This window comes from Lepisma saccharinum, chromosome 3 (assembly GCF_977018435.1).
Source record: "Lepisma saccharinum chromosome 3, izLepSacc3.1, whole genome shotgun sequence".
In the NCBI taxonomy this organism is placed as follows: Eukaryota; Metazoa; Arthropoda; class Insecta; order Zygentoma; family Lepismatidae; genus Lepisma; species Lepisma saccharinum.
In genome coordinates this window covers 119,683,583-119,704,159 of record NC_139231.1, presented here as the reverse complement: position 1 = coordinate 119,704,159, position 20,577 = coordinate 119,683,583, and the positions used below count along the sequence as shown (strand labels likewise).

The window sequence follows — 20,577 nt, the reverse complement described above, 5'->3', positions numbered from 1 at the left end:
TTAATGGTGTGAAACGTGGTGCTGATCACATCACCTTCACCATGACTAAGATCGAGAATGTGTTGGATCCTGGATCCACACCTTTTATCTGCGTTAATGATACTATGCAAAAAGAGGGGATAGTTTTGGCTTTAACGTTTACCTTCGTTAGTACAGTACTTTGTATTTTAGTTGTTTTAATAAACACACGTATCCTGAATAGTGTGCCTAATAGTAGTTCATTGAGGCAGAAATACAGAGTGTTAATGTTCTTCCAGATTTAAAATAAGGGAAATGTAAGATGAACTTACGGAAGAGACATTTGAACCAGTCGCATGCAACAAAACATAGTCTCTATGTTCAAATTATGAAAAGTACCTGTTCAAAAAATATTATCTTTCATGATTAAAGCACGAACAAGCGAGTGTACACCATATTTTTGACAGAGTGCATTATTTGCACTGTAGTAATTGTGCGCCTCTTTAATTATCGTTCTCATTTCTAGGTAAGCACTTATCTCCGATAAATAATTGCCAAACGCGTTTGGTTAAACATTGGATATTACAAGATAGATTAAATTGCATCGTATTTACCGTACGGAGTGCATGGATTAAAGCGTAAACCAGATAAATATCCATTTTTTCTGCCCCCTGTTCCATTCTAGGTTGGATGAAATGATAGCTAATACCTCCGTGGTGTAATACTAATGGAAAATGTGTTAACATTTTCAATCTAAATCACTTATTTACGAATTCCCAATCCGAGAATCAAAATTCGACTTACTAATTTCAAATTCAAAACAAAGCAACTTCATTGAATTTGCCTAGAGGACCATATTGGTATATATATATATAATATACACACACACGGATGGCTCGGATAATTTAATATAAGTAGTTGCTGAATATAATTAAGTCAACACGGTATCAAAAGAAAACAGTCTATTGGACTTATTAACACTTAAACATTCAATACAAATTAAATGTAACCAAATGATGTTTCTTACTTTCAGTTTGTTATAAATGCTTTGGAATGTAATGGTTGAAAAGAAGGCATATCTCTGAAACATATTCTTAAAACAACAAGACTAATCAACTTCATGGAAGCTATACTAAATGTATGAGTAATAGAAAGAATCGCGTTTTCCAATTTCTGAATATGTGCAACTTGATAGAGACATTGTGTGGTGTTCCGTTGTTGAGAATTGAGTATTTTGAATACACTATTACCTATTAAGAAAACCAGAAAAGCAAACATATAGATAAACAAGTTTATAGAATATTCTGCTAATCTAAACTTACCAAACACGGTAAATATACTTACATGCATGTTGTGTGTGTGTGTGAAAGAGAGATGAGTCCGTGTTCTTGTACTGTTCATATGTGTGCGTGTATGTTCAGTTGTCCAAATGCATTCAAACATGTTTCTTCATGTGTGTTGTTTAGTATAGTGTACGACGCATTGAGTGTGTGTGTATGAAATTATTTAAAAATACGTATTTTTTCGTGTTTCAATCTTCGTTGTTGTGTTGTGTCAATAGAGCAGCGGAAATGTACAGTTACCAGCAACAAAACTCGGACACTTATATCCTAAAATACTCGCTTCCCTGCATGGCATCATGTGTGCTTCCTAACTCTACGGCGATGAGCAAACTTCAATAGTAAGCCTTCAATTGAAACTTTGGCTATCGCTGTAGAATTAGGCAACACACCTAACGTCAAAGTGCAACCTCAGTGAGCTTCTTTATAAAGAGTCAAACCAAATTTCAATCTCAAATATATCGGAAGGCATAATATTGAAGGATACACCTTCCAAGTGAACAAATAATGATGAGAAAGGATGAAATCTTGAGATCAATATTTTGTTGTTGAAATTTAATAACCTTTCTGGTTGTATTTAATGATTTAATGTAAGACAGCAACATTAACCATAGGGTTCCATAGATTAGAGATTGATTGATTGAGTTGGAGTTTTAACTCTGCCTTATGCACAGAAAGGCTAATCGGGACTGGACCTACAGTTTAAAGTGAGATCGGAACCATTACGTCCCTCCACCGGGTATCGAACCAGGGACCCTTTTTAGATTAGAGAAATTGCTATGTACGGAATGGCTGCTTTTCAAATTTTTCCAGTGAACTTGTGAATCACATAGAAATTACAGTAAGCAAGGATTTTCAGAATGGTTTAATATTTTGCCATGCGGGATATCTGATTTACTGATGGAGCAAGTGATCGAGTGTTCGATTCTTGGTGGGAACTCAAATTCACGCTGGTGACTTATTATAATTTGGTTAATTGAGAACTACTTGAGTAAAGGTTAAAGGTCAGTGTATCTAGGAAAGTACGACGTTATGTATCGACCCAGGTACATACCACGTGCGAAACCCGAAAACCTTGACTCTTAAGGGTTGTTGAGAAAAGGAGTGTAGGCGTTTGAATATATATTCTTGGCATTTACTTTTGAAAAGTCTACAAGATGATGAGGGACTGGGGCATCCGTAAAGGACAAAGCACTTCCAAAACTCATCATTCTCAAAACAGACATAACTTCCTTCGCCGTTTTAAGGCACAAAGACATTAATTCAGTTTTCAAAGGGCTTTACAAAACAGGGATTCTGCGGCCGGCCCCAAGAGGAAGTCTTCACTCAAACCGTTGTGTGGGATTTTCTTTGAGATCTTAAATAAGAACGCCCGGGATTAAAGTGATTATGTCTTTAAGGCTTACAACGTTGGAGCCGTTTGCAGCAGAATTTAACGTGGCATTTTGCGAGGAGGCGAAGCATGAAATCGGTCAATTAACATCCACTTTGATGTCTCTTAGTGTAGTTAGAGAAGTTGATGAAGCAAAATTTTCCAAGCCTCCATAGAGCGTGAAGGAGTTTGGGCAGACTGCACGAAATGTTTCAGTCTATTGCTGCAGATTTTATGGTTGAGCTTAGTATTGGTTATCATTATAAGGCGAGTCCGTGGGTGAGTAGCGAGCAGTGTGAATTATACCGATCGCTTGCCCATTTCTCAAGTTTCTGGAGCATGTACTCCATTTCATATGAAGACCAAGGTTTGCAATCTACTCACGTAGGAAGCTACTAAATCTGTAGCAGGGTTGGGCATTTGCTCATATTTCTTGTATGGATATGGAGAGAGCAAATTATCAATAGCTTGATCAGCCACTAGAAATTTTGTGAGATAGATCGGAAGGATGTTCAACTTGGAGGAGATCCTTTGCCGGAGGATTTTGAATTTTGAGTTGTTGTTTCAAGTCCACTTTTACGCACAGATAGGCTAATTGAGACTGGATCTACAGTTTAATGTAGAATCTAAACCATTATGTGCCTCCACCGGATATCGAACCCGGGATCCTTTGAATACAAGGCGGCGATGTTACCAGTAAGCCATCGTAGAGTTGTTTTTGGTGCGAGGATGCATAAAGCAGTTTATGTACCTATGGGTTTGTGCGTTTGCCACTGGATTATCTGAAGTAGGTGAAAAAATTGGTGAGCTGGTTTGGAAACATAGAGAAACGAACAATGATCGCATATTTTTATGCGGAGTACCTGCTCAGGCCTTCCCGATAGCGTAGTGGTAACCCTGTCTTTTTGTAATCAAGAGGTTTTGGTTTCGCTCGGTCAGGTCCCACTTTAAACTGTAGGTTTAGTCTCGATTAGCCCATCAGTGTATAAAGTGCACTTGAAACAAACTTTGACTTTGGAGAAGCTGTTCACTGCGTCCGTCTCATTCCGAACCTGCTACTATCCACTAAAGTAGTTTACATCAGTCAAATATTTTATAAAAGAAAATTAAAAAACCGGGAAAGCACTGTAATTATTTTTTTCTGGCTTGTTGTCTCAATACTTGTAACTAAAACTGATTGAAATAAAACAAGATGGAATAGGGTGCTCTCCCGGATAGGACAGTGGCCAACGCTGTCGCCTTGTAATCGAGAGGTCCTGGGTGCGATTCCAGGCTAAGGCATATTGTCTATTTATTCGGATTCTACTTTGAACTCTAGACCCAGTTCTGATTAGCCTAACTAAGCATAAAGTGGAGTTTTAACGACGAGAAACGAACTTCATGTCCACAGGTCGCAACAAATCGCTGGAAACAAAAAAAAAGTTTCTCGAACAATTGCTTAATGTTGTTTACATGACCTTGACGGAACAAAAGTTTCGTGTAACAAATACGTAACTTCCCGTAGCCAGAAAGTCTAAATGTGGGAGGATGACAATGGATTAGATTGTCTGTCTTTGACTTTCTGCTTTCTCTTACTTGAGGAATGACGCAAGGAGGAATTCGAGAAAACCCAAGTTATGTATGCAGGAAAATCAAACAGAAACAGCGATATCACCAATTCAGAATCCACGTTGCTTTTTAGTCATTCCATTGTGACAATCCCTTGCAAAACGTCCCTTGTATTTTATACAGCATAAAACTGATTGGTTCATTCCAGTTTAATTAGAAAATGGTAGACCTTCTTGGAAAATGAGATCAAAAGATCTACTGCGCGCGAGAAATCGAAAATTTTAGTTGTTAGCCGTATGAAAATATGTTGCATAAAAACTAACTATCGCTCTAGAATCAACGAAATACCGTGGTTCACAAGTTTCTTCGATAGGCTCTTGTTATGACATACAGAAGTGCGCGTAAGAAATCCCAACACGCAAGCAAGCAATAAACAAGAACAAACTTCTCTTCCCATTAAATCCGTAACAAACCAAACAACAAGAAACAAGTTCTTCAAACAATATAATTTGCACACACAACAACACAGAACAAAACTCAAGCATCTTCAGACGAGACCCAACACTTCATTCCAAAGCACAAGCATGCACGTTTTCTTTTTAAGACAATATTAGACACAAACGTTTATTAGATTTCGAAAGTATTTTACAGAAGATAGGGAAATAGGAAAGTAAGCAGTGAAGCAATATTTAAAAACTTCATTTAACGGGAAAAAATTACGCGTTTGATTTTTTTGTTGTTAGTAACTTTTAGAAAAGGTTAGTAGGCAACACTGATTAATACAGCAAAATCCCACCGAATTTTAGATCCTCGTATGGCTTTCCTTATCCGACGAAATGTTTCCAGGGCATCTTCGTTTGAACTATGACTAAAAAAAGAAAGAAAAAAAGGTTTTTCAGAAAAAGTCTGGAAAAAATCGAAACGGAAGTAAAATAAAATAATCTAACAAAAAATGTTTACATTAAAAAAGTGTTGCTTTTAGTTATTTTTCTTAAGAAATTAAACCAGGATGCAAGCATTGCACGGTAATTTATCTATTTAGATTTAATGTAATTGTTTCTTACCATTTCGTCAGACGAGGAACGTAACATGTATTTATGCTTTACGCAAGATTATCGATGTGTGCTTACGTAATAAATCTCATACGAAAAGCAAGGTAACACTACAGCATTAACACGCACCAGCAAACAATACTTGTATGTTAAAATGAACATCTGAGAAAAGTGTGGAAAAGCTGATAAATTCACTACACTTATATTCAAAGGTGCAAAGCGTCTTATCAGAACAAATAGACAACTATAAGGGACGAAATAGAAATTAGACAGGTAAAGTCTGGTGTGGTATTTTGAAATAACACTTGTAATCTTAGTAAATTTGTCTCTCATATCTTGTTTTTTCAGATAGGGAACACTTAAAACAGGCACACTTACCCATAGTAACACAGCTCAAATTTCATTCTGCATATACAACCCACTTTTGTTTCGGGCTGTACAATGCTAGTAATTCCATACATTTTATTATGGTTCTAGCCTACAGTAATGTACTCAACTGTGCGACATTTGATGCAGAGTTGAAAATATTACCACATTTTACAAGTACAGCCAAGAAGAAACAAATTAGTTGCAAGATTTCGATGGGAACTCAAATACAGAAAAATGATGATAAAATAAATAAAATAAATAATTGTTCGGTAGCACCTATTTTATTTGTGAAGTCTAACCAATGAGGCTTATTTATTTATTTAGTTAACAAGTTCAGTAAAGTCTACCTTGAATTTTGGATTACTATTTCTAAAATCTGAACCAAACTTTCTTTTGTTAATTAAAATAAATTAGCATTTTTAGAAATTTTATGAAATTCGAAAATATTTCTAAGGGGCTCACACTCGATAAAGCTCTCTCTCAAAAGGGTTGCTGATCGTAATCAGGTGCATTTCTGTTCCCATGGTATGGTTCTGTGTCACAATCACAGAATTTCATACCACCTGGCTCGTATAGCTGCAAATTATGTAAATACGAAAGGTTCTGACTATATCCTTCATGTGCACCTAGCTATATTAATATCGTGAACATTCATGATAAGAAAAGCTTGACCTTTGTTTCTCCGTGGCTGTGAAAACACTACAATAATCATCACACAAAATATTGATTTACAACTAGACGCTAACAAATGTTATACACAATTACCAATGATTAATTCATGACAGAAAAAAGGTCCTTAGTTTTATATACTACACAATTACACAATGTAGATAAAAATCGCATTGTTTTCTAGTTAGACAAGCACACAAGAGTCAGGAACGAAGAACAAAACCCTCTTATTTACAAAGCCTGCGCGGAAACTATGCTACACGCAACGTCAACAGTGATAGACTATATTATCGGTATTACAATCGCAAATGTGTGCTTTTTGCACTTTCTGAACGCCCATTTAAAATATATACGTTAAAACTAAGCCAATTTTCCGCCTATGTATCACACATTTTCGACTGTAATTATGATATCGTGTTTTAATCAATGACCTGCCACTGTTATCGTTCCAAGAAAACAATCTGTGCACAGGCCTTGTATATAAGGCATTGCAGAGTGTCAGAGGGGTAGTGGATTAGAAAAACTTATATGATGAGGAAGAAAGAGCCGCTAAATAATGTTTTTGTTCATGTTACATTTATTTTTTATTGAGACTTTTGAAATTTATTTATGGAAAATATGTTACTCAAAAAGAATGTTGATGCTAGATTTGTTAGAAGATTGGAATCACAAATTCGTTCAGAAATGTTACTGTTCATTTGATTATCCAAAAATGTTAAATTGAAGTAGAAGCGTTTCCTTTCTTCTTAAGTTATAATACATACAAATGAGCTAATTAAGTTTGGTTGCATTTTTTAATTAATATTTCAAAATTTTCTTTAACCACCTGTGCGTGATATAATATATTTTTAATCCGAAAGAAAAGCCTTTCAAACATGTTTACGTACAAGAGCTATCTTTTGAGCAATCTTCAAGCTTCTCGAAACAACAAATCTTAACGCGACTGTCAAAATTACGTATGCAAAGCTTCAAAGATAGTCCAACACTCATTTAGAGTTTTTCAAACCCTTTTCTTATCTTGTACAAATTTTGAAAATCATACTACAATCGGAACTCATACTTTTGAAAAAAAAAAACAAAAAAAAAAAACTATATGCTATAATCAATTTCTTTTATCAAAATTCAGCCGTAACTCAAAGTTTATGTTTACTCCTTAGTTCATATTCTCCCCGGCAGACAACTTAGTATTCGTTAATTTTACTTATTTCATCATATTGTATAAAGATAACTTTTCAAAAGAAAGATAATATGTAAAGGAAATCATTCGCCTTAACATACAAGATAATGTGTATGAAAGTCTACATTATTCATAGTAATTAATAGGGGCTAGACAGTTGAACTGAGGTCGGGAATTCTGAAACGTGAAGCACTAAAGGGGCACTCTATCTTTGAAGCATAGAGCTACGTAATTCATGAGTATACAATCATTTTGTGCCATAAATTCACCGCGCGCAGATATCAATGACTTTGCAAGCCAGATAAGGATTCCGTATTGCCAGTATTCTGACGGGTTTGATTATTAATGTTTCTCTTAATTGGATAACATAAATGCACCAATGAAAGCGCTTCCTTTTGACTCGGTGGATGAGGTGGTATCAAAGGTCATAATCTTTTGCTAATGTCATGTTCTACGTACTTGGATCGAGGATGTTTTCTTGATTTGTTTTTTTGTCATACGTCACTTTTCTACTAGTTTTGACTAATTATATATTTTGTTATTATTTTATTTCCTTTCAATATTAAATGTTATTACATCCAACCCAAATATTATGTATCTACGCTTGTGGTTGACAGTGTTTATATGGAAGGCTAAGGTTATGTTCTAGGAATTATTAAACTATGAACGTTCATAAGGATGGATATGTTCCATTTGTACAGTTGTTTGATTGATTGAATTGCTTTATTGTACTTCGCTTTTTGTGCCACATTTGGCTAATTTGCGAAGATGGGGATGAGTGATGATGTGATGAAATTGATGAATGGACACTCACAAACATCCATGCCCAGGCCGGAATTCGAACCCGAGACCCCTGGCGTCGTAGCGCGATGTGCTAACCACTCCGCCACGTTTACCCGCTTTTGTACAGTTCTATATACTTATTTTATTATATATATGCGTGTGTGTATGTGTATGTGTGTGCTTGTGTATGACTATTTGTATGTATGTATTGTTTCAAATATTTATTTAAATACAGCAATGTAAGCTTTCCTGTAAATAAGGATATTTTCTCTGTTCGAGGCAAATCGTTAAATCAATAATTGCAACGATGAGAATGGGTAATGATATGATTAAATTGAGAAGAGACACTCACAAATAACACCCATGGCCAGGCCGGGATTCGAACTCGGGACGAGGATGTTTCCTTAATCAAATTATAATACTATGTTGGGAAAACAAACAAATTATTCGTATTCGAACTTGGTGATTACTGCAACAACATTATTAAACTCTAAATTGTGAACTTCCTGTCATAACCAGAACTACATATATCATATTGACTGGTCTAGTGTGTCAATTATATTCTTTGTCAATTTTAGGTACGAGTACAAATCTGATTTACATTGGGCAAACGAAAATTTATTCAGTTTCCGACTTTGCTATCATTCTTGTTTGTCATTTAAAACGTGAGTACTTTGTTCCGTATAAACACCCGTTATAATTGTTAGGAACTAATATAAAACTATGTAGTGAAGGTTTCTAATCCTGGGTGCATGCAGACACCCATCTCTGTTCACAGAATTATTTTGGCAGTGTGTCCTGAGTGTGATTACAAGTCGCGAAAATAACAATCCGGAAAAACATACACGTATGAAGCAGAATTGATTGGTTTCCATTGATTTATGTTTTGCAAGATTTTTGAAGGTCTCGAACCAATATTTCAGAAAGCATGAATTCATCCTGTTACAGAAATAGTCCTATTACATCACGTTGAGGTCAACGGCATTGTGTGGAAAGGGACTGGAATGTGTAAAAATCTACATCGAAATGTGTACCGAATTACACCAGCAGAAAGATGTTTCCTTTCACAAACCCTTTTCCTTCTTGTTAGTTACAACGGGTGCGTTTGTTACAAATATATTTGTTTCAGTGGTTTGAAAACGCCACGATTACATTCACCGAGTTCCATACGAGTTTCATTTCGTAGATTATTTTTTGAGAGCGATAAAGAAATGAAAAACACGCAATGGAGGAATAAAGAAAGGTAGAAGGGAAATTGTTAACTGTTAAGAGAAAGGGAAACTGTTAACGAGAGGAAGGAAGAAAAATAAAGGAATCAATAAATGAAAGGGAAGGGTAAAGCTGTAGATGACTATGACCATTATTTAGAGTGAGTTAGCAGAAAATGGGAGAAGAATGTAACATTTTCCATTTATTTTATTCCTACATTTAACATTTCCTCTTTCTTTCATTCCTCCCTCGAACGTTTTCCATTTCTTTTATTTCTCCCTTCGTTTTCCATATTTTATTCCATTTATTTTGTTCCTCCCTTTAATCCTCCTTCTAACATTTTTCATTTCTTTAATTCCTCCTTTTAACATTTTCCCCTTCTTTTATTCTTTACTATAGCATTTCCTCTTTCTTTTATTATTGATTCAATCTTTTGTCCTAACATCTTATTTTCAATTCTTTTTTTTATGTGTGTTGACTACGGCAGGTGCTGTGGAAACCAAGTTAATGGGACGTTAAGTTCATTTTCTCCTTGGCACTTTTCGAGTTTCCCATTTCACCCGACATTCGCTTCGTTTGTGTTTCTAGGGCTTTTGTATTTAAGAGCTTCCTTTGTTGGAATCCTTTTTAACAGACGCGCTCGTTATAAATTTTAACCGATCAATATGCAGACGCGATGAAAATTCCGGTTACGTAGCACGCTCTGCATTGAAACACAGACACGAACGTCTAAATAATAATGCTGGGGTACACGTAGAGTTTTTGGTCATGTGCAGGCACGATAACGTTTTGCAAAACTTGTCACTTCGCGAAATTGAATATAAACTTGAAATAAACGTGTTTCTGGGTAGCTTGGCAAAAAAAATTGATTTCTCCGGGAATGTCTTCGAAAACAGTGTGGTTTCGTGTCCTTGTTGTACTTAATTACTCATGTACTTACTGCCCAACTTACTGGGTTCTTATCCTAATTACCCGCAACGTTTTCTTTACAACTTTGAGGTTTTATACGCGCTGTTGTTTTTATATTTTGCACACAAAGTTTTTCCCTTCAACAGTCAAGAGCTTGCCAGGGCTGGTTACCTTAGTATTTTCAAAAATACATTGACAGGCCAACGAGGCCCTGGCGTCTGGCCCTACAGCCAGTATAATCCTCTGTAGAGCTGTGTGTTGTCCAGATTTTGTCCATATATGTGCTAAGTGACCATTTACAGCCTCAGCTTTTAAATAGCCAAGGAAATTTTAGTTTTCAGTCAGATGCTGATTTTAGCTTCTGTAAATTGTGACTGGTGCAAATCTAAGTGATGACGCATCCACAATTTTATGATTTTTCCTCTTGTAGTGAACACAATTTTTGATACGACGTGCTATGCCAGTAACCTTGAGTTCATGGTGTTTTCTGCCATTACTGTCGTAAACATAAAAGTAACATTTACGGGATAGTACCGAAAGGGGTGAACCTTTCTAGAGATATCCAAATGTCAACCTCTCTTCCACGTATTACAACACCCTGGACTGTATTTTGCAGACTAACGAGGCTCTGGCGTCTGAACCTGCAGCCAGGATAATCCTCCGTGGAGCTCGTGTTGTGCCATCCCTATATATTTGTGATTGTCCCTTCATCCATTTCATCTCATCCTCATCCTTGCTATTAGTCACAAGCGGCAGAAAAACGAAGTAAAAATATATTAATCAATGAATCAAAGTATCGATAACATATTTACCGTGAACTTTTATGTGAAGTTTTACGTATTGCTCGCTTTTCAATTAATAACAAACCTGTACAAAAGGCCTAGCAGATTTCGCTCGCGTTCTCCAAGTGCAGGCCTCGGATCAGAGCAGCGCGGAAAACTCTCCTTTAAGAGGCCATATTTCAAGGTTGGTTTCTCCGGCTTTTGAAATAGCGCCAGCATGTTGAAGACTTAATTACATAAAGCGAGCTCAGATTTACAATCGAGCAATTGAAACGGTTAATGTGTTTCTTGGATATGCTTTAAGAGGCCCTGCTGTTTCACGAAACCTGACCTTCAATTTTCCAACTCCCGTCTAGTGTAAAACGAAAAAATCATCTTGGCTACAGCACACTGCCGTGAGTTACCGCAGCTAATTTCTGCTCTATTCTTCCTCCTAACTTAAATTTGAAGGCTTGGCTTGTGTTGAACAGAAGCCGTGTGTTATTGAGGCAACAGTTACCACTTAGGGAACTAATATAAATTATGATGTTCTGGAAAACGTGCTAAAATTTAAAGGGCGAAAATCAGATTGTTCCTAAATTTTGAATTAAATTGTTCTTTTTTAACTGAAAAGGAAGTAGAATTTAGTGTAGACATTACTTCTTAAAAAAGCATTTAATCAAGGGGTCAAATAAAAGCAATTAAGTAAAGCAAGTGTGAGTAGATTTAAGTCAAATTTATGCGCAAATAGATTAATCGGGACTGATTGGTCGGTCGAGTTGGTACTTTAAAAAGCCGAACCACTGTGCATATCTACTGTGTATCGAACCCAGTACCCCTTGATTACGAGCGTCCGCGTTATCTCTACACTATTGGGTTGATCTACTACTGTGCTTTGAATTCTCAGACTTGTACATGTTTTAGATGATATGAAGTTTCTTAACTTTTCCATGATTCTTTTGACTTCGTAGCTTCTTACACTAAGAGGTCCGCCAGCACTGACGGATTAACGGTCTCTCGTAGGGGAGGAGGGGTGTGTTATGTTATGATTTATTGTTAGTTTTCGATGTCTCGACAGGGGGATCTACCCTCCGCTACAACTTTTTAACTTATCCATGTACGCCACAAAGGCTCGCAGACAAGATAGCGTCACAAGTAGAACAACCTTATCACGAACAATTTATGATACGCGTTATAAGCGGAATCAATGCCTAGATCAGCGGTTTTAAATTTTTATGTATCGCGATACAATCTTTCGCCATGTATAATATCTCGGCACATCCGTACAGTAATAAACAATATTATTCAAATACTCCATACATATGCCTGTTTTGTTTATGTTAATTTTTTCCCCATTATAATATGTTCTTCTGTGAATTTTTGCGGTACATCCTTTGAGAACTGCTCATGTAGGTGGATGGATACACTAATTTCATCCGATTCGTTACCGAAAGTAAGATGAATTATCCCGCTATGTTCCTGAATATTCACTAACAAGCCACACATTTTATTGTGATGTTTTCTCGGCGATAAGGGTCAGTGTTTCCTTCTTTTTTTCAAATCAACACCGCTCAGACAAACAAGCAAGGAAAAAGACACGGGCTCTACCTTAAGAGCGCTTTCGGAGGCAACAATACTTCATTTAGAACGTCCCGACTCCCCAGTCGGTTCCAGGCAATTTGCCCCTCAGCAGGCCCTGATAGAGTTTCCTCCTCGGCACTCACTGCCTGCAATTTCCCAGCAGATCGCCCCCCAGCGCCCCTAGCGGCGGTCGAGGCAATTATCGACTCAGGGAGGCTTTCGTGTTAACCCAAACAGTACGTGTCCAACAGAGACCAACATTCAACTCTTCAAAACTGGCGCAAACCGCTTCGAATTCCCACAGTTCCCGGCGCTATCGTCAAAGAAATAACGGAAAAACACTAAAAAGAAGAGAAACTCAGACTGGAGTCGTTTTCAAAGTCCCTGTGGCATTCAAGATGGATAACAACGTAACCAATTTATAAAGATAAGGCCACATAAAATCGCTTTGATTGCTATGAGTGGCCTTGAAATGCAGCCTCAGGAGTTTTCTTTTCTTGGCAAGTTTCCCTAAAACGCATTCTTGCTGTTCTTAGAATACGAAACAACTAGTACAATGCGTCCCCATTTTTTTTACCGGATGCCATTGCAAGAAATATCATTAAAAAAGAAAAGAAAATACGGAAGAAAATTTGATTTTTGATTTGATTTAGTTTATTTTACTTCGCGTTTTGTGCCTCTTGGCTAATTTGCGAAGATGGGGATGAGTGATTAAATGATAAAATTGATGAATGGACATTCACAAATACGGAAGAAAAAACGCTGCCGGAGTAAAGATATATATGTCATGCATTCAATGTCAGACGCATATGAACGTTTATTATTTGAAATTTTTAAACACCATAGTTATTTAGCCTCGTCAACAATCCATAACACTCAATATATCCGAGCAGTGACGTCGCAAGACTATTTCGTTTATTTGGGTTATACCCTGTCCCAGGTATCGTCAGAGAAGGAGGGGAAATCGAGTGGGCAGAGCGAAGCAGAACACGCTGCTGCAAAGGCTGGTAACTGCAGTCGCTTTTTCCCCTCCACACAATCCCCTTCCTCTAACGTATTCATTGGTGGAGCCGTCTCGCGTCACTACATGCGCAGACACTTATTTTCGTTCGCTTCCTCCAGAGAGAGATGGGACAGGGTATACATGCTGAATAAAATATTTTCAGATCGACCCTACTTCGATGGTTATAAATAATAAGATTGTCTCCCCCCCATCTCTCCACTTTGTTTTCAACTTTCTTTCGTCATATACTTCTCTATCCATTGTCCTCTCACTCTAGTTATGATTCTCAAACTTCCGTTCTTTCTCTATTTCTCAATATTCCTCTTTCTTTCTCCGTTTCACTACCCTTTTCTTTCTTTCTTCCTGTTTTCCTATCTACATTTTCTCTCTCTGTTTTCCTGATTGTCTATCTACTCACTATCTTCTTTCATTTCCTCCGTTCATCTCTCTTTTTCTGTTTACTATATCTTTCCCCTTTCCTCTTTTTCTTCCTCTGTTTATCTTCCTTTCGTTCTTTCTTCTATTTCTGTCTCCTCTAGCGCCATCTTTTCTCTTTCTTTCTCTCTTTGTTGCTCCCTGTGTGGCTGTGCCCTACCATAAATGATTTTGTAAATTTCTTATGTAGGCTATGGATTGGTCTATCCGCATTGTGCAACATTATATTTTTACAAGTTTGTCAGTTTGCCAATTGGAACATGACTACTTATCAGTTTATTTTGAGTTTTTCAATTTTTGGTATATATCGTCGATTTTCTTCCACTTTTGGCTAATCGCGGTGATGGGGAAGAGTGATGATATGATGAAACTGATGAAGGAACACTCAAGAAGAACATCTGGGGTTCGATTCCTAGACCCCTGACGTCATAGCTGCTTATCAGTTGAATGACGCACGAAATGTCTCATGTTAGATAGAACACACCTCGTATAATTCGCAAAACAAATTCAATGAAATAGAATTTGCACTCTTATGACATGAAAACACCATTAAGCCTTGTTTCCATGATAACAGTAACTAAATATGTTGACCAAGGCAGAAATTTATTTTATTTTAAAACATAAACTAAACGTTACGTTTCAACCTTCTAGCAAGGTCTTCTTCAAACTCTGTACCAAGTACAAATAAACATTTGTCTGTCTGAGTCTGAAGAAGACCTTGCTAGAAGGTTGAAACGTAATGTTTAGTTTATGTTTTAAAATAAAATAAATTTCTGCCTTGGTCAGCATATTGAGTTATTGACATGAAAATATAACCAAAAATGTTCAATAATATCCACCCGTGATGGATATTATTTATAAAAAAAATATTATTTATCTTTATAATTTTTTTTTAAAAAAAATACCAATGGCGAAGAATCAATGGGAACAGAGGGGGTGGCGAATAGTCACGGTCAATGTCTAGCACCCAGAATGCCAGCGATGTGAGCCTAGTTGGAGCTCAGTTAACGCTTTGCTGTACACATTACCTTAGATGTGTAAATTGAATTGGATCAAACCTTGCAAAACAGTTTATCTTTATACAAATTTTCTCTTGTTACTGGGAATTTACTCCTTAAAACGGGATGTGAAATAGATTTATTCTCGCACGCGAAATTGAACCATTTTTCGTAAACAACAAAGAAATCCCTCAATTCAGGCAAAAAATAAGATAAGTTTTAAAATCTATAGAGAGAGTTGAACAAAAAAAGGGAACAATGTGAACATCGTGAATGGAAAAAAAAATGTAAACGATGATGATAGAAAAATGTAAAATGCTGCAGGTAATGGAAACTTTCTGACAGCGAAGCTTAATAAAAAGAGGAGGAAATTATGGAGGGTTAGGGAGAGAGAAAGGAATGTGTGTTAAAAAGAATATTAATATCAAATGATAACGGAAACAAAAGAGCTTTGGAAAAATGGGGAAAACAACATCTACGAACGTCCATTAGTCGTACCGCTCCGTCCATCTGAATAACTCCGGAGCTACTGCACCTATAAAGATAATACTTGATGGACACCAAATACTTGCAACAGATCCATTAAGTTCTGTAAATGAGTAGTGGTTAACGTTGCCTCCTTGTCGAGAATGAAACTTCTGAGGGTCAGATCTCATTTTTCAACTAAAGTTCCAGATCTGATTAGCACCCACGATCTCGCTACCGAATGTCTCGGTTTCAAGTCTAGGTGTGGGCATTTATGTTCCTCTGTTTCTCTTCATCTCAATAGTCCTCTCTTTCTTTCTATCTTCCCCGTTCTCCTATTGCTTTCTTTCTTTCTCACTACCTCTCTCTTACTATCATGTTTCTCTATCTACTTATCTCGTTCAATTGTTCTTTCCTTCTCGAATTTCATTTCATCGTGCACGGATAGCTTGACGAGTTCGTCCAGTGTGCTCGTAAAGTCCATAAAATAACTGGTTTCACAAGGTTCACGAGGCCAGTTGTTTTCGTTCGATTCGTGAGTTTCGTTTGTAAGTCGGGAACACGCACGGTGTGTCATTTATGCAGAAGTAGAATACCTGATATCCGACATCCAAAACACGTCTGGTCGACTTTCTGCGTCTTCTCCTGCATATGCGAACAGGGGATGAAAACTGGAAACATATATGCATCCGTCAGCTCCAATTGTTCTCAAATATACTAGTTTACGAGAGGCGAAACTTTCAGACCTTGGTAAATATTTCCACGTTCGTTCTGCAGAAACCCATTATTTTAATAAATTCTCTCCAAATATTGACTCACGGCTCCCGCCCCCCTATGCCTAACACCTAACCCCCTCTGTTGGAGCACGCCGTGTCCAGTATCTCAAGAATTCACCCACAACCCTTTGACAAGAATTTCCAGAATGTTTTGGCGCGAAATTTATTTACATCAAAATATGGGTTCCACCACTCATGCCCAATTTCATTAATGATGCAACCAGATGTAGCTGTTGATAAATTGTACAACTTAACGATCTCTGGCAATTTCTGGAACACGATTTTTCCGTGTTTGAGGTTGTTTCGAATATTTTTCTTTGATTTATATGGCTGGTTAAGAATATCGGTCTATAATCAAGAGTACCTGTATTCGATCCCTGAAAAGAGCTCGTTAGTTTCAATAGTATGACAAGGCTAATGTTTATGTTCGTAAGGAAGTTAATAAACAAAATATTCGATGCATTTTATCTGATAAACCATTTTGGACAGATCAAAGCTGAATGGTTGGTGCTGGTAAGTTAATGGCGTGGCGTGCTGTGTGGAACACGATTGGTTAGTCCATTTTCTATCGACGGAATCTTAAATGCTTAGAGCTACTTGGATTTGTTAAATGAACAGGTTTTTTCATCCTTGCTTACGGAAGAAGGTACTTTTTACAGAGTTTTTTTACAGTAGGGAGGGACACCAGAACAGTTTATGTCCAAGTTAGTTATCGGATGACAAGGGTCGCATATTCTGTTTTCTAACTTCCTTATGAACATAAACATTAGACTTGTTACTGTGAAGGACTTTTCATTCAATGTAAGCGTCACACTGTAATTGTTCGTGACAACCATTCATAATGCGCAGCTCTTCGTGGATGTATCCGATTAAAATCGTGTGCAATCTGCAATGGCATGAGAACTTCTCTCCCTAGACGTCACTTTGATCTCGATGCGTTACCGACGCGCTAAACAAATTTAAGGCATTTTTCTAACACCTCGAAAAGGAGCACATTGGTACAAGAATTCAGTCATAACGTTTTACTGGTTAAAGATACGTCGAAAAAAACCTTCACCATTGAATTTTTCGTGAAATTCTAGCCTGTTTTGATATATCATATTACCCCCTTCCAATTTAAAATTCTGAAGTTGAATTCAAGATGGCGGGTTTCAAGATGGCGACCGTCATCGTCATATGCCCTATAACATTTTCCCCCACCCCTATTATAAACTACAATGTTAGTTTTGCAGAATAGTTTGTCATTCAACTTTTATTCTGGTGACTCCACACTTATGAACCACCTTGTATATTAATATATTGTTTAAAATATTACATTTACTAACTATTTTAATATCAAACAGCTGTTCTTATGTTTCCAACCAGCTTATATTGGAGTATATGTCCAACGTTTTGAGGGCTGGCACAGCTTACATGATCAGTAAATGGGGGCGAAGATATCACGTGATACGGGAGTATAGCCCTTTCCGGAACAAAACTAATCTAGCCAATGAGAATCCAGCATCACTAGAGAGCTTATCAGTTCTCGAAAATTTTTGACATAAATTCCGATCTGATCATGCTGAGAATGACTTTAGCTCTCGACTTCAATCCCTGAAGATGAGAGCGCCGTTAGCTCTCGAAAGCTCGAGAGTATATCCGGAACTGTCCTGGCTGATATCCCTTAGTCATTCGCCAGCAGGAAAACTTGAAGAACTACACAGATGTGTAAGATATATCAGCAATGTTTCTTCAGCAGCACTGAGAATTGTACAACTGAAGATTTTAAATAAAAAATTGCTTTTTATGCTCGCAAACCAATTAATGTTGGTGTACAATGGGATCAATTTAGTGTCTGCGTCATAAACTGACCCTTTTGTGCACCAGTAATTAGGTTTTCTAATTAGTGAACTATCTTTTAAAGCTGATGACCGAAATACTTAATTGGTTAATTGGACTTAATATGTTATTGTGGGGAAGTTTCGAACTTAAAAAGCCAACCATCTTTGTCACATGTCTATAGTTACTTTCTTTTACTTGTTGTTTGCTAGTTGCTCTTAAATACTCACTTCTGTGTATTCTGAAGGAGCCGTTCCAAGTTGTTGTCGTAATCATCCATAGCCTCCTCTGAAACGAAAGAAGAACAGAATAAAAAATTGTGGTCTATATATAACACATGAAAATACTAACCTGACTTCAAGCACGTGATAGAAGTCTATTACTAATTACAGACTATATAGTGTTCTTTTATTTCCTTAAAGGTAGATTTTGTTGTTTATAACATTTAGAAGCTGTCGTGTACGTATGCATAGGCTAATGACTTTGCACGGATATTATAAGCGCCTCTACATTAAACACACAACCACCATCATTTCATATACTACAATGCCTTTAATACCAAGCACTTCAATGTGAAGCTTCTATCTTGGATCCAGCCATTCTATATGAACAAACTTACAAACAAAAACATAACGATAGTCGGCACTTAACAGGAAGGAGCTGTGAATATCGAAATAGCTAATGATAAATCACAATTCTGAGTATAATAGAATGTGGATTCGTCACCAGGCCCGGATGTAAAGAGGGTTGAAGGAGGGTTATAAAATACCGGGCCTCCGTTGTGGGGAAAAGAACCATAAAATGAAAAAAATGAGATGTTAAAAGTATAACAAGACAACTGATGTAACTTGGTCTAAAAATTTTAAGAGAAATTGTATGTGCGGGTTCACTGTCCTCCCCCCCCCTCTCTCTCTCTCACACACACACTCTTCCTCTTTTTCTTTTTCTTTCTCCTTTCTTTTTTCTCTCTTTCTCTTTCTTTCTATATTTCTATGTAAAATGAGGAAGGAGAGAGAACCACTTTTTTAGATCATTTCAATTCGGTCCAGGAACCTTTTTTTCCGGATGAATTTAAATTCGATCCAGGAACCTTTTTTCCGGATCAACTTAAATTCGGTCCAGGAACCTTTTTTTCCGGATGAATTTCAATTCGGTCCAGGAACCTTTTTTTTCGGATGAATTTAAATTCGATCCAGGAATCTTTTTTCCGGATCAATTTAAATTCGGTCCAGGAAACTTTTTTTACGGGTGAATTTAAATTCGGTCCAGGAACCTTTTTTCCAGAATGAATTTCAATTCGGTCCAGGAGCCTTTTTTACGAAAGAATTTCAATTCGGTCCGGGAACCTTTTTTTCCGGATGGATTTAAGTTCGGTCCATGAACATTTTTTTCTGGATGAATTTAAATTTGGTCCAGGAACGTTTTTTCCAGAATGAATTTCAATTCGGTCCGGGAACCTTTTTTACGAAAGAATTTCAATTCGGTCCAGGAACTTTTTTTCCGGATGAATTTAAATTCGGTCCAGGAACCTTTTTTTCCGGATGAATTTAAATTCGGTCCAGGAACCTTTTTTTCCAGAAAGAATTTCAATTCGGTCCAGGAGCCTTTTTTACGAAAGAATTTCAATTCGGTCCAGGAACTTTTTTTCCGGATGAATTTAAATTCGGTCCAGGAACCTTTTTTACGAAAGAATTTCAATTCGGTCCAGGAACCTTTTTTCCGGATGAATTTAAATTCGGTCCAGGAACCTTTTTTACGAAAGAATTTCAATTCGGTCCAGGAACCTTTTTTCCGGATCAATTTAAATTCGGTCCAGGAACCTTTTTTTCCGGGTCAATTTAAATTCGGTCCAGGAACCTTTTTTCCGGGTCAATTTAAATTCGGTCCAGGAACCTTTTTTTTACGGATGAATTTAAATTCGGTCCAGGAACCTTTTTTCCAGAAAGAATTTCAATTCGGTCCAGGAGCCTTTTTTACGAAAGAATTTCAATTCGGTCCGGGAACCTTTTTTTCCGGATGAATTTAAGTTCGGTCCATGAACATTTTTTTCTGGATGAATTTAAATTCGGTCCAGGAACGTTTTTTCCAGAATGAATTTCAATTCGGTCCGGGAACCTTTTTTACGAAAGAATTTCAATTCGGTCCAGGAACCTTTTTTCCCCCGCATCAATTTAAATACGGTCCAGGAAACTCTTTTCAGGAACCTTTTTTGAATGTATCAATCCGCAAATTGGACCGAATTTAAATTGTGCGAGAAAAAAAGGTTTCGGTCGTGCAGGGGAACCTAATAGAACCCATTAGAATTTATTGGTTCCCTGAACGATTAACAACCCTGCCTCGAACACACATCGAAC

The 20,577-nt window shown here is 37.0% G+C and overlaps 1 protein-coding gene across 1 annotated transcript in view; it reads right to left on the bottom strand.

The window, feature by feature from the left end:
* LOC145985369 (xibalbin-1-like) overlaps positions 1-20,577 on the bottom strand; it is a 120,437-nt gene that overhangs the window by 18,420 nt on the left and 81,440 nt on the right. The window contains exons 2-3 of the mRNA XM_083119316.1: positions 18,454-18,511; positions 5,015-5,086 (exon numbers count right to left, since the gene is read on the bottom strand). Coding sequence (XP_082975442.1) covers positions 5,015-5,086; positions 18,454-18,511 — 130 coding nt within the window. The remainder of the gene's footprint in view (positions 1-5,014; positions 5,087-18,453; positions 18,512-20,577) is intronic.